Here is a 15424-nt window from a genome sequence, read left to right on the forward strand (position 1 = left end):
TCCTGATTGGCTGGTATGCATGGCTTGTGGTGTAGTGGAAATATGGTCAATTTGCATATTACCCCTTTATTAGATAGGATAAATCCCAGATACCTCCTTCAAGTCTGCCCTGGCCTTAGCTCAAGTAGGCGCTGGAAGGGAAAAAGAATAAAAGGAGGGCCTGGGAGCTTGGGTCTCTGGGACCATGGCCAACCTGCAAACAGCCATCAGCCCCTCACCCAGGCTGGCCAGGCACCCAAGCGGGACCCCCCCATTCTGAAGGGGCTGTGGCCAGCCTGAAATGTTCCTCATCCCCTCACCCAAGCCGGCCAGGGACCCCAGTGAGACACCCACCCTGATCTGGGACACCCTTCAGGGCAAACCAGCCGGTCCCCACTTGTGCATCAGGCCTCTATACATAATAAAAGGCTAATATGCTAATTAGACTGGGAGATCTTCCAGGAGACCTTCCAGACATTCTTCTGGACAAAGCCACAGTGGCGGGGCCTAGGTAGAGGCGGTTAGAAGCCAAGAGGTGAGGACAGTTGTGGGTGATCAGGCCAGGATGGGACAGCAGTTGTGGGTGATCAGGCTGGTGGGGGGCGGGGCCATTGGGGGTAAGCAGACCAGCAGGGGGGGGCCAGTTGGGGGCAAGCAGGCTGTCAGTGGGGGTCAGTTGGAGATGATCAGGCCAGCAGGGGTGCAGTTGGGGGCGAACAAGTCAGTGAGGAGGGAAGGTAGGGGCAAGCTGGCCAGCAGAGGGAGTAGTTAGGGGTGAACAGGCCAGCAGGGGAGGCAGTTGGGGGCGGGCACACTGGCACAGGGGGAAGTTTGGAGTGAGCAGGCTGACAGGGGGGTATTTGGGGATGAGCAGGCTGGCAGGCAGAGTGGTTAGGGGCAATCAGGCAGGCAGGCAGGCAGGCAAGTGGTTAGGAGCCAGCAGTCCCGGATTACAAGAGGGATGTCCGACTGCTGGTTTAGGCCTGATCCCTGTAAACCAGCAGTAGGGTCCCAGATTGGAGAGGGTGCAGGGCTGAGGAACACCCCCATCACCACCATGCATGAATTTCGTGCACCAGGCCACTAGTATATTATAATTTAAAGTAACTGGTTTGTTCAGTTTGATAAACAGAATAAACTTTTCCCATGTAGAAAATACTTCACTCATCTTTTTCCTTCAAAACATTATGCAGAAGGCATTATTGTCTCTGCTGTAACTTATGGTGGTAGGTTTATGTGAGTGATGGGCATGTGAGGCGGGGTTCTGTCTTCTTGGGTGATGACAGTTCAGCCTATGTGTAGTTCTCTACTGAACTTTGTTGAGTGCTAATATGGTGCATTTCTACACACGTCATGGAGATTATTCAGGCAGTTTGCAGGAAGACACGAGGGAAGGAAAAGTATTTCCTGGACTTGCAGGTATAGAAAAACTCCACACTTGGCAAAGATAGGAAAATTATTGGTTCAGTCCCCTGAGTCATCAAATAAGTACTTTCCCACTACAGAAGATGTGTTTTCTTTGGAACTTAGAAAGTGCAAATAAATCATAATTTTCATAATTCTATGCATAGCTGTTTTAGTCTAGTTTTTAGCGAACCCTTTGGTGAGGCACTTTATATCAGCTGATTTCAGTTGGAATTAATGATTCCTGTAATGCAGAGGTAGGGAATATATAAGGCTCTGCCAAGACATTAGGGGTGCATTAATAAAATGTTTGACCAAATATAGGAACTAATTTTTAAGTTTATCATGTTGTATGGCCTTTGAATCCTATATAATAAATGGGTAATATGCAAATCAACCAAATGTTGGAATAACCAGTTGCTATGACGTTCACTGACCACCAGGGGGCAGACACTCAACACAGGTGCTGTCCACAGGCCCTGATTGCCTGATTAGGACCTGCCGGGCAACTTCTTGGTTCCTTCCCCTGCATGGCAGGCTCTGTCACTATCAGGAACTGGGGATGGGTTGCCTGGATACTGGTGGCACCAGGCCAAGGGAACAGGGCCAGCAAGCAGGTGGGAATGGCCAACCTCTCGGTTTGTTCCCCCTGCTGGCAGGCTCTGGTTTCCCAATGGTGAACGGGAAACCAAGGGTGGGTGGGCTTACTGCCATCAGCCAGGGAAGGTGGCCCTGATCACAGGCCAGGTCTAGGAACTGTACTTGTGCATGAATTTTCTGCACTAGGCCTCTAGTAATATTACAAATATCTAAATGGCACTTGGCAGAAAAAGGTTCCCCATCCCTGCTATAATATTTAGCAAGATTAGTATCTGAATCTCTTCAGAATCTAGTTATCTTACATGATTTTCTCCCATTGCTCACTCACTATGTCACCTAAAAAGGTGTAATTTTCTCTCGTTGCCATTTCTGTTTCATTTTGTTCCATGTTCTTCATTCACATGTTCATACTTGGGAACCACATAGAAGCCCAGGTACATAACACAGTTATACTTACTAAAGAGGTTGCACCTGTTGTTGCACAGTCTGATGATTTCAAAAATCTAGAAACATATCATACAGGTGAGCGTTGGCCCGACCAAACCCATAGGACTGGGGCAGCATTCATACCTCACCTAAAGCCCATCAGATGCTACAAAATGTTAGACACCTTCAAGAGCAAATCCCATCAGTAGGTCCTATGATTGTGTACTCTTGTGTCTGGGCAGTTGTTGCCTGTCTCTTTGTCCCTAAAAATTGAGATGTAGTAAAATTTTGTGAAGTCTTTCTCCTCAGAAATGCTTATCTTCTGAAAACACGAAGATATATAAAAGAAAACTTGAAAATTGCTTTGAGATCATGGTGTCTATGCATAGCCTTCCAGATTTGTTGAATTACAGAGACCATCATGGTTCCTGTTAGTTAGTGCAAGCTCTACTCTAAGGGCTCCTGACTGAGCAGAGTGAGGCTCTACTCAGTGCCTGCACTGTAATGAAGGAGAGTGGCTGGCAGGCTGCCCAGAGGAGGCATGGGATTGCTGCCACCTCATATCCATGTCATCCTTAACCTGCTCTCACTTGAGTTCTAACAGACTTTCTCCAGATTCTGCTTCTGGAGGAAATGACCTTCCTGTTAGTATAAGTTTCTAGGGGAGTATCAGCCCTTCACAGTTAAGTGAGCCCGATGAGAGCAATGCATCCACTTAAAGTGGCTAACATTCAAAAAAATACCACCTAAGTAGAAACTTCATTTCCTTTCTGTTCCTTTTTGCCTTCAACCAAGGACTTGAACACCTACAAAATTACTTCTGCCTTATTAAAACAGGTTGATTGTAGTTTTTCAATAAAATTATATCACTGCCTTTTTTCTGAGAGCTTGGGTTGATGATTTACACTTGGATATTATTCTGCTGAATTTACTTTCTTGAAGTAAGGAATGTGATAATCTCTTAATACCATATTTTTACTTAGGGATTTAAAAATGCAGTGTTTCTATAAGTTTATTTTCAGACTAGAGGCCCGGTGGAAATTCATGTACTTGGGTGTGTGTGTGTGGTGTCCCTCAGCTCAGCCTGCATCCTCTCGCAGTCTGGGAGCTGTCAGTCGGACATCCTTACTGCTGCCGCTGTGCTCACCAGGTGTGAGCCTGGCTTCTGGCAGAGTAGTGCTCCCTCTTTAGAAGCACACTGACCACCAGGGGAAGCTCCTACATTGAGTGTCTGCCCCCCGGTGGTCAGTGCGCATCATAGCAACTGGTCTTTCCACTGTTCGGTCAATTTGCATATTAGCCTTTATGATATAGGATAACTGAACACCCTCCCCCCCTTTTTGTTGTTGTTAAATCATTTTTTTACTTCAATGGAAATCTTCCATACATAAGTTGTAGATAGTTGGAAGAGTCTTTTTTTTTTTTTTACTATCCTTTATGACCTAAATTACACACTATTTCATAACACAAAATTTGTCTGGAGATGAATAGGTTAATGGCTAGACTCAGGCTACTCTGATTTTTGACAGTGGGGCCCACTTGTTCCACAGAGTCTTCCTTGTTCATAGCTATCACTTTGCAGCTTACCTGTGTCTTGCAGGGTCTGTGTTGGTCCACTGTACCAGGGACCAAAGGGTCTTGGTCATAGAGAAGCAGCTCGGCACAGCAGTTGCCTTTGAGGGCTTAGCTTTACAGCTATGCTCTCGATGATGGAAGTTGCCTTCTAAGTGACTTGACCTACTAAGTGACCTTTGATTAGGTGACAAAGTGTTGTTGTGGTCAGATTATATTTGTGTTTTCAGACATATGTGGAAATCAGAAGATTAGAGAACAGATTATTGTCTTACTATTCTGGTGTGTTTCTTAGCACTGTGCTGTCTACACTTGTGCAACTTTGTGGTGTTGTTCTCTTTCAGAGGAGTCAGACCCAATCTCCAACGCCACCAAAACCTCCATCCCCGAGTTTTGAATTGGGGCTGTCTAACTTTCCCCCGCTGCCTGGGGCAGCAGGCCACTTGAAGACTGAGGACTTGTTTGAAAACAGGCTGTCTAGCTTGCTGCTAGGATCAAAGGACAGGGTAAGATACATGTCACAAGCTTAATTGTTGCTAGCATTTACTAAGCATTGATTTCCTAACAGGCACTGGGCTGAGCTCTTTACACACACAATTTTTTTCACAGACAGAGAAGGTCCAGAGAGGGTAAAGGGTTTTCAGAGGCCACACAAATTTTGAATGGTAGAGTCAAAGCTGAACCCAGGACGGGAGCCTACCTCTTAGTTCCCAGTCTGCCAAGGTTCAAGAGAGAAACTTGTGCCACCGTGTGCAGTTTAGATACTTCCTCTCACCCAGAAATTCAGATTGCATTTTTATTATTGCTATTCAGGACCTGCCTTTATTTACCAGCCAGAAGAATAAAACAGAACAACCTGGATTATACCAGGAGTAATATAATTTTTAGTAAACTACACGAATAGCAAGAAGCCTGAAATAACTTTAATACTGGTGGCTTTTGATGAGCTCTGTAGGCTCCAGACAGGCTGCTTTCAGTCCTACATGATTATGATCCCAGGAATCAGCTTGCGCTACTGAAGTCACACGGAATTCTTTTCCAGCACTCCTTCTGGGATCTGCTATAGTTAATGAGGTACAGAGAGATTTGTGCTGCTGCCAGGAGTAATCCCCCTATGTATTTTTCTAATGGAAACCCATTCCATATCACTCCCAGATGTTAGGCATCAGAACACCCTGCCCCCTATCCACTCTCCTCCCCCCATCCCGGATTGGAGAAGGCCGAATCTAGACTATCCAAATGCAACTTTGAAGCCCATCAGTCACCAGGCTGAGGCTTACATGGGATTTATAGCCACTTTTCAGTCCTCTTTATGCTGGTATGTAATTACTGCTCCTGTTTTTAACCTTTAAGGTTATAACATCAATCACCTATTAAACTTGGCATATCTTGTGCATTATTCTAAACTTTAAAAAAATACATGTTTTTATTGATTTTTGGATACAGAGGAAGAGAAAGCGAGAGATAGAAAACAGCTGCCTCCTGCATGCCCCCTACTGGGGATCGAGCCCACAACCTGGGCAGGTGCCCTGACCAAGAATAGAGCCGGGACCTCTTGGTCCATGGGACAATGCTCAGTCCACTGTGCCACACTATCCAGACGCATTATTCTAAACTTTTAAATAGTAATTTCTGAGTTCTAAGTGCCTCATAGATCGAGTGCATTTTAAAGATTGTGGTCTAGTTTCAGACTGACTTTACTCCCCCCAGTGGTGGACAGAGCAAGCTGGCCTATCAATTATTACTTCTTTATTTAAAAAAAAATATATATATATATATATATCATATATATATATCATATATATATATATATATCATATATATATCATATATATATAATATCTTCAAATAGGCTCTATCCACTGAGCCAAACTGGTTAAGGCAATTATTACTTCTTATATTTAAGTTTCTGTATAAGATTTCTTTAGAAGAAAGAATTGCTACTTTAAAAAAGTCAGAGCCTGATTCCATGGCCAGGTGAGAGCCTGCATCTCTGCTTCTTTTGGGAGCTCCTACAATAGTTTTTTCTATCTCTGTGACACTTGAGATTCAAAGCTGGTGGTGAGGGGACGTAGCAACTGTGCAGGGGCTTGAGGAAGGCCTCACATTTGAGGTGCTGATCACATTCTGATTCCTTACACTCTAGCGTAGGGGTGTCGAACTCAATCAGAGAAGGGGCCAAAATCTAAAATCCAGCCTAAATAGCGGGCCGAATGGTTTACTGAACAGTCATAAACTGACAATGTCATAAACTGACAGTGGAGTGCAGTGATGACAGCGCGGTGCGGGCCACATTGCAAGGCCTGGCGGGCTGGATTTGGCCCTCGGGCCTTGTGTTTGACACATGTGCTCTAGCGTATCAGGATCAAAAGATCCTTGGTAACATATTTTTCAAAAAAGGAGGTATTTCCCTTTCCCACATTTCAAACAACCTTGAATACAAAGTAATAAAAGATGATGGTTTTCAGGGAGACCTGCTAGGGACAAAGAGATATAGATGTTGCTGTTTTATTCATCTCCCTCAGCACTTTTCTGTTTAGTTTACTTCTGAACCTTTTGTTTATTTTGAAAAGTACAATTTTAGGAAATGTCTTTTTACACTTAATTGTCCTTCCAAATATTTATTTACTCTCCTGCCTTTGTTAATTGCACATCATGAAGAAGACAGCATGTATGAGCTGTCACTGTGTACAGGGGTGGGGTGGGTGTCAATGGTTGGAGATCTTGGATGATTAATTTAAAAGTTCTGAGTTCAGTTTATTTCCCTGTTAATTGAGAAAATTAACATCACTCCCTGGGATTGTTTTTGTGTTGTTATTTTATTTTTTCTTTTAAAATTTTTTTTCTTATTTTTCAAATCTTTATTGTTGAAAGTATTACAGATGTCCCTTTTTTTTTTTTAACTACAGGTTTAGTAGGCAGTTTTTATTTTTTTATTTTTTTATTTTAAATATATATTAATATTATTGATATTTTACAGAGAGGAAGGGAAAGAGATAGAGAGCTAGAAACATCGATGAGAGAGAAACATCGACCAGCTGCCTCCTACACACCCCCTACCGGGGATGTACCCGCAACCAATGTTCATGCCCTTGACCCGAATCGAACCTGGGTCCTTTCAGTCCGCAGACCGACGCTCTATCCACTGAGCCAAACCGGTTTCGGCAGATGTCCCTCTTCTTTCCCACCATTGCCCCCCCTCCACCTTGCTCCTGCCCTGTCCCAGGCCTTTACCACCCTATTGTCTGTGTCCATGGGTAATATATATTGCATATAAAATCTTTGGTTAATCTCTTCTTGCTTTCCCTCCCCCCTTTCCTCAGTCTGTTCCATGTTTCTGCGCCTCTGATTCTGTTTTTCTCACAAGTTTATTTTGTTTGTTGGGTTTCTTGTTCATTTATTTTGGTTTTTAGATATGTATATAATTGGTTTTTTGGGGGTTTTTTTTGTTGTTTTTTTTAATATATATATTTTATTGATTTTTTTTTTTTATAGAGAGGAAGGGAGAGGGATAGAGAGTTAGAAACATTGATGAGAGAGAAACATCGATCAGCTGCCTCTTGAACACTCCCTACTAGGGATGTGCCCCGAAACCAAGGCACATGCCCTTGACCGGAATCGAACCTGGGACCCTTCAGTCTGCAGGCCAATGCTCTATCCACTGAGCCAAACTGGTCAGGGCTGTATTCAATTGTTGATAGATACATATTTATTGCCATTTTATTCATATTTTTGATCATTTTCTTAAAGAATACTGTGCAACATTTCATTTAATACTAGTTGATGGCAATAAACTCCTTTCGCTTTTTCTTGTCTTTGAAGTTCTTTATTTGGCCTTGAGTTCTAAATGATAGCTTTGCTGGGTAGAATAATTTTGGTTATATGTCCTTGTTATTCATCACTTTGAATATTTCTTGCCTCTCCCTTCTGGCCTGCATAGTTTCTGTTGAGAAATCACCTGACAGTCCTATGGGTGCTTCCTTGTAGGTAACTAACAGCATTTCTTTTGCTACTTTTAAGATTCTTTGTGCTTAACTCTGTCATTTTAAGTATGATTTGTCTTGGTATGGACTTCTTTGGGTTCCTCTTGTTTGGGACTCTGTGCACTTCCTGGGCTTATAAATTTATTTCTTTCACCAGGAAGAGGAAGTTTTCTGTCATTATTTCTTCAAATAGGTTTTCAGTATTTTGCGCTCTCTTTTCTTCTGGAACCCCCATAATGCGAATGTTGCTATGCTTGAAGTTGTGCCAGAAACTATCTTCATATTTTTGGATTCTTTTTTCTTTTCTAATGGGATGTTTTTGGTTCCTCATATTTCAAATCGTTGATTTGATTCTCGGAATCTTTACTATTTAATCCCTGTACATTATTTTTTATTTCAGTTAGTGTATACTTAATTTCTGACTGGTCCTTTTTCATGTCTTTGATGTTCTCATAAGGTCCTTGAAAGTCTCACTAAGTCCTTTGAAGCTCTAAATAGATCTTTGAGTAACATTATAACCGTGGTTTTGAACTCTGAATCTAGTAGTTTGCTTTCTTTCATTTGTGACCTATTTCTTTGTTTCTGCATTTTGGCTGTTTTCCTGTATTTGTTTCTGTGTATTAGGTAGAGCTGCTATGTCTCCTAGAATTGGTGGAGTGGCCTTATATAGTGGGTGTCCTGTAGGGCCCAGTAACTCAGCCTCCCCAGTCACCTGAGCTGAGCACTCTAGGTGCGCCTTTGTGTGGGCTGTGTGCACAGTCTTGAAGTTGAGCTTTAATTGCTTTTGGCATCACTGGGAGGAATTGACCTCCATGCCAATTGGCTGTGAGGACCAGCTGCAACTACGGTGGGAGAGCTGCTGTGCAGGAGAATCCCCCTATGAAGCAAGTCTGCCCCTTGAGTATTTTGCTTGTGGATGAGTAGAGTTGTAATCTGGTGTGGGCTGAAGCTTTTCACCAGGTGCACTGGCTCTGGGCCTATCTCACAGGAGCTATAGAGAGATCTGCAGATGGCTGCTAATTCTATCGGGTTTAGAAGTGCCAAGGTGAGGCCCAGCTGTGAAGTAAGTCAGGCTGATGCTAGTGCTGGGTTTTGGGCCTTCTGTTGATACTTCGAGGTATGCTGACACCAGCTGCAGCTTGTTTGAGGAATTTTATGAAAGTCTGAAGCCTGAGCCAGGACAGGCCATTCATATGGAAAAGCAGCTGCAAACAAGCTTAGGTGAGGCTGCAAATTGGATGGGGTGGGGTCTCAGGGAATCACCAGAGTGGAGTGAACATTGTGCACCAGGCTGATGGAGACTCAGATATGGCTGCCAGTCAGTTCTGTGATAAGGGAGGTCTCAGCACAGGAAGAGTGACCCCTGTGAGCACCCATGTCTGGGAGAAGGCTGCCCCCAGTTCCTGCCCCAATGCCAGATAATTCAGTTCTCCCCGTATGTGTCTGGATTCCCCCAAAATGCCTGATGCTGGAGTTCAGAGTCTGAGTAAGTTCATGTGCTGGACCTGTGTGTCCAGCAGCCTCCATGGCCCTCAGCCACAATCTCTGTTGATTTTTACAACTGAAAGTTAGGGGGACTTCTCTTCCCAGGTCTGGAAATCTGGACTGGAAGTCTGGTTTGGGGTTAGGACCCCCTGCTCCTTATGGGCAGCCTCCACAGGCCTTCCTGATTACATAAACTGCACACTTGGGTGTCACCTACCCGGTCCTCCCCTCCTACCAGTCTCAGTGTGCTTTCTTCTTTACTTCTCTAGTTGTAGGACTTCCATTCATCCAGCTTTCGGGTAGTTCTGAATGAATGATGGTGTTGGAGATGAATAGGTGTTTTTGATATTTGTTCATTAGAGAAAACAAGCTGGCAGATAAAACAAGCTAGGAGGACAGATTTGGTCTCTTTCCTTTTCTGATTGCCTGCCAGTACCTATCTGTCAGGAATAGGTACTGGGCAGCTGTGAGTCAGTCGGGCTGGTGTGTTGTAGATGAGAGATGTGGCCCATGCTTCTCTATCTAACTGTAAACTCTAACTCCAATGGTTTTCAGAGCCTCAATGCAGATGCAGGCACGAGCACTCTTCCCACAGCAACCTGCAGAGAGCCCTCAGAGCCAGTTCCCTGCACCTTGTCCGTGGCCCATGAACGAACCCCTTCCCCCGCCCACCTGCCCGAGTAAGTATAATCCTGCTGCCTCCTCCTTACCCACTGGGATTACTGTTATCTGTGACTCATGTGTTGGATGCTCTTTTCACAGGGACCCCAAGGTGGTGGAGAAGCCGAGGGAAGCCCCAAGTGCAGACAGACTTACTTCCACCACCGCCAGTAAATCGGTGCAGGTGAACGGCACCACCACGGTAGGTGCTAGGGGCACGGGGCCGGAGGAAAGCAGCTCCTTTTCAGATCAGCTCATTGTCAGCAGTCTAATTTGGTGGAATTTTACTGCTATGTGCAGCGTGCTTCTTGTGCAGGATTCCTTGGATATGTGCTAATTGCTTATTTCTTGTCACCACTGCCCTGGGCTCTCTAGTGTCAGTTGAGGGGGCTTGTCCTTGCCTCAAAACTCCAGATCCTGTTCCCATAGGATACATGCTCCATCTGACTGTGGCTATTGCTCACGGGCACTGAGAACACAGAGGCACCTGGCCCTGCCTATCACGCCCAGCCCACCCCTGCTTCCTTTCCTTTCCCTCCAGGTGGATCCAGCATATTCTGTTCTGTTTTGTGTTTCCTCAAGTTTGGTCTTGGTGAGCTTTGTCATTTAGATTAAGGAGTTAAACCCATACTGTCCACTATTTTGACTCCTTAAAGAAAAGACTTTTTTTTTTAGGTTAAAATTATTTTCAAGTTAACATGATTTATTTAACAAATAATTTTAACTATTCTTTGGTTACTTAGCCTTAATGCTCCCACTTACTTGAAAACCTGCTAACTTCCCCCCCCCAAGTTTTTAACTCTTCTTTTCTAAACCCACACCATCAGTCTTCTATAGTTAGAAATGAATGCAAAAATTTTAAAGACAATTCTGATGTCCATTTGTAAGCTGGACTATCATGCAGGGGTCCTCAAACTTTTTAAAGTGGGGGCCAGATCACGGTCCCTCAGAGAGCTGGAGGGCCGGACTATATGAACTACTAATTCCTACTGTAACACCTTGGCTGCGCTCACTGCCCAAAAAACCTGGCGGGCCGGATCAGACTCCTCTGCGGGCCGCATGTGGCCCGCGGGCCGTAGTTTGAAGACCCCTGATTTATAGGAAGCAGGGGCAGAGAAAGCTGGTGCTGTTCATGTCTTCTGGGGGCACCTGGTTTTCTTAGGCCTCCTCTGAGGCCTCATGTGGCTCAAGAATGCTTTAAGTTGGAAGGAGTTCAGTCAGCATTTTACACATCAATGCCTTTCCTAGTTTTGCCTATTTTTATAAGATATTTCTAGAGTTTCTTAGTGGAAAAGTTGTGCTGCAGGGGAAACTACATTTTTAAAATTTATGGCATCTTTAAAAATAAAAATATTTTTGAATGTGGGAATTGGTTACAGTTGAAAACATTTTTTTTTTAAATCCTCACCTAAGGATGTTTTTCCCATTGACTTTCTGAAGGAGGGTGGGGGAGAGAGAAACATTGATATAAGAGAGACACATATTGATTGTTTCCACCCCAACTGGGGCCAGAGATCAAACCTGAAACCCAGGTATGTGACTTTGACTGGGAATTGAGCCTGTGGCCAGGCCATCAGTCCACAGGCCAATTCTCTGATCATTGAGTAACACTGACCAGGGCAAAAAAAAAAGTTTCTTACCTTGGAAGAACAGTATTTCACCTGTTGCCCCTGGAAATGAGATGTCATGTTCTGCATGTAATTAATCCCAGAGCTGTGTCTTTTCCCAGGAACTGCGAAAACCCAGCTACGCCGAGATTTGCCAGAGGACAAGTAGAGAGCCTTCGTCCTCCCCATTGCCACCCCCAAAAGAACAAAAGCCAAACACTGTTGGTTGTGGGAAGGAAGAAAAGAAGCTGGTGGAGAGAGAGCTCCCTGCCCCCAAGTCCAACCAAGGACTACCCAGTGACCAGAGAAGGCCACCAGGCCGCCGGCCCTCACCCCCGCCTGCAGGGAAGCATTCATACAGAGAACAGAGCTCCCCTCCCAGGTCCCCTCAGTGAGCGCCGAGATCAGGGAGGGCTGTGAGGAGCTGAGGTCACCACAACTAAGCACTGTCCCACTCGGTACCGAGAATGAGCCGCTGGTTAGGAGCTTGCCGTGTAGACAAGGCCCATGAGATGCCTGCAAGTTATTTTTCTTCTCAGTCAGATGTTCCCCCCCCTCTTGAAAAAATCTATTTTTCAGGATTTAATTAATATAAACCTTATTTTAGGTTGGTGCTTAATTGGAGGTGATGCATAAGTCTGATTTTTTTCAGGATAGAAAATGCATTTATCCTAACAAATTGATATTTTTATTAAGCCTCCATGTGGCTATGAATGCAAGCTATAAATAGTGAGTTTTTCTAAATTAAGCGGAACTGTGCTACTTTATTTTTTAAAATAACTGGTTAGCAAGTACATATCTCTAAGGATGTCAGACTAACAGGCAAACGGGCGAAGCCTAGGGCTGTGGGTGTAACCTGGAGGGGGGATGGGTCAGAGGGTACCACACACTGGCCTGGGCCATGGACTCATTCAGAATCCTAACAAGTGATCCTAGCTTTTTGTAAAAAGTACAGTCCATTTTTTATCTACTGGGCAGAATGAATCTGCAGAGAACCCCTGAGAGCCTAAAACCTTGAGTTTCGATGCACTGCAAGCAAGTAACCAGCTTCTCACTCCAGTCTCAGTGGCTATTATGTAAGATAAATTCAAAGCACATTGTGAATAGAACTTAAATGAACACATAAACTTTGTTGCCCCACTGACATGTTACCATGACATTGGACCCTGGTGGTGTTTTGTTCCCATGAGCTGGTGGGAGGGCCTGAAGCCCAGCGGGCTCCCAAGTCTCCCCCACGTTAGCCCGCTTCCATGGGCGTCTCCCTGTACCCCCGCATCGGCACACGGACTGGACATTATTTAATCGTGAGAGAATGTGTTTGTGGTGCCCTGTGGTGGTGGAGGATAGAATTCCCTCTCTCTTTACCTCCAAGATGAGGGTCTCACTGATTCCCTTCTGGAAGTGCTGCACTCTGAACCCGCATGCACTAAAGCTAGCAGTTTATAATAAAGTTAAATATAAATTATTTTCTTTTAAAATGCCTAAATTTTTCTTTAAGTATTCTAAGCAGCAGGCAGTAAACTAAGAGTCTTTCCTGCTAAATGTAACCATACAAGTTTATTCCACAAAATGTTATTTAACAAGACTGAGGGTTTTTGGTTTTTTTAAAAAAAGTTATTTCCATCAAATATTTAAAGACTTGAATTTTATTTAAACTTGAAAATGAATTTGCCTTAACTTTTGTATAAGACAGCGTAGAGTTCCCGGAGACCGGCCCCTGGGTTGGCGTGAGTGGATTGCAGTTACTCAGTGATGTGGGATCTACTGGCGCTAGTTTTACTGAGTGAACGTACTGGAGTACGAGAACTAGCCGTCATGTTTGTAATATACTTTGAAGATCTTACACAGTTGATCTTTTTTCAGATTGTTGAAAAATTCTGTAAATGCAAATAGTCGATACTGTATTAAATATGTGCACTTGGGAGTGTGTGCTTTGCTTGTACAGTTGTAAATAATCAGAACATATTAAAAAGGTACCCTAAAGAGAAAAATCTGATAAAAATTATTGATATATTATAAATGTTGCTATTGAGCTGGATGTAGATAAACTAAATGTTGTGGTTTGAATATTATTTTAATTTGTTGAGGTTTTTCTTCCCTTTTAAACTGGTGTGTTGAGCTGATTCTGCTGCTTTGCTACTGCAGAGGGAAGTGAACAGTCTCATGAAAGCCTTTGGATGTGTCCATGCTCTTCCTAAAAGTATGTAAATATGTGTTAATCATAGTTGGCGTGAAAGGGTTTTTGAAGTGTAATGTAGAAAGCAGAAACTGGCAGTATCTTCAAGGGAAGTGAAAAATAATCTACTACTGAAAATCACAGATAGCCCAGCCTGATTACCTTGCCGGAGGAAAACACCCTCCTCAGAGCAGCCAGCATCCTTTATACACCTAGAAGTACACCGCAGTGCTAATACTGTGCAAATGCCTGTAAAAGGAACATGGAAATTATTTCTTTGTGGTTGCCTGATAGCTGATGAAAAAATCAGAAATAACTGACCTCTTCTGCCCAAACTAATGAGTCTCATAAAGACCATCGGAAAGGCAAGTTCCAAGCTTAGAACTTCTTAGTGTTGTGATCTTTGCTGGAGGAGGCAACCACGGTCATCCCCAAATGATATGATTACAAAGCCTTTCTGTGAGGCAGTGCCTGCTGGTGAGTGGAGAGCTCAGCAGCTGCGTGTAGGATGAAGGTGGTCACTGACCAGTCACAGTGTGGTGAGGCGTGCGCTGCAGTGACTGCTCCCACAGCCAGTCTGTGGCATCCAAAATTGAAACATTGCTCTGATGGATTTTTATAACATCCTTTTTAATTAAGCAAAGTGATATGCCAAATAACTATATAATGTCCTAAAAACCTTCCTGATACTATCCTTTAGATTTTCTACATAGGAAAGAATGAGAGTTGGCACAACAGGAAGCTGTGATGCAAATGGCTAGTAGTATATGGCTTTGTACATTTTTTAAAATGTAACTTTTTCCCCAGCAGTATTTTGAGGTATAGAATCAGAGATACAACGATCACAAATGACATTTTAACTTGTACAATCGTGTGTTGATGATACTTTGGAAATACAGGAATCTGACCCCATTTCTGCAGACATGAATTTCAAGTATTATAGTTGCTTCTTAAAGAGTTAGTGTCATGATGTTTCTGATCAGGCCCTCCCCTGTGGGCTCATCACCAGCGGTCACTAGCTATAGTCAGAGCGCTGCAGGTTGTTTCTCACAAGGTAAGCAGGTGAGGAGGGTGTGAGCTGTCGGTAGGGGTTACACAGAAAGCAGCAGACAATCGAAGACTGAAGGAGAGCCAACAGCTGCCAGTTCACAAAACAGGAGCTTTCTTGAGGATTTTTATTTTTGTTCTATTTTCATTAAGACTGGAATCAAGCTTATATGTAACTATTGGTAATTTAAGTTTCCTTTTGTGTCATTCAGTGTAAAACTGTCTAATTTGAAAAAAATGTAGGTTATGAAAAATAAAGATTTAGGCACTGTTCAATTTTTCTTTTGATTTTTTAAAACATTAAAATATTCTTTAAGAGTGTATCTTTTTAAAAATAACTTTTTCTGAATTCCCATCTGTGTACATGAGAATGAAATACAAGTTTCTTCCAACTTGGTATTTTAATTTATAAAGGCTTCTTATTCTTTGCACACGTGTGAGTGATCTGCAGCTTGAGGGTTCTCCAGTCGGCTTACTGTTTGAAG

General features: G+C 43.4%; 1 protein-coding gene across 2 annotated transcripts in view; it reads left to right on the top strand.

The window, feature by feature from the left end:
* The window catches only part of LARP4B (La ribonucleoprotein 4B), an 88381-nt gene extending 73166 nt beyond the window's left edge, over window positions 1-15215 (top strand). For both annotated transcript variants that reach the window (XM_084872353.1, XM_084872352.1), the window contains 4 exons: window positions 4326-4487; window positions 10005-10129; window positions 10212-10311; window positions 11839-15215. In XM_084872353.1, the coding sequence (XP_084728479.1) occupies window positions 4326-4487; window positions 10005-10129; window positions 10212-10311; window positions 11839-12111 (660 nt within the window). In that variant the 3' untranslated portion in view covers window positions 12112-15215. The remainder of the gene's footprint in view (window positions 1-4325; window positions 4488-10004; window positions 10130-10211; window positions 10312-11838) is intronic.
* Window positions 15216-15424: the final 209 nt, after the last annotated feature.

Source organism: Pipistrellus hanaki (genome assembly GCF_964339955.1).
Source record: "Pipistrellus hanaki genome assembly, chromosome: 1".
Taxonomy (NCBI): Eukaryota; Metazoa; Chordata; class Mammalia; order Chiroptera; family Vespertilionidae; genus Pipistrellus; species Pipistrellus hanaki.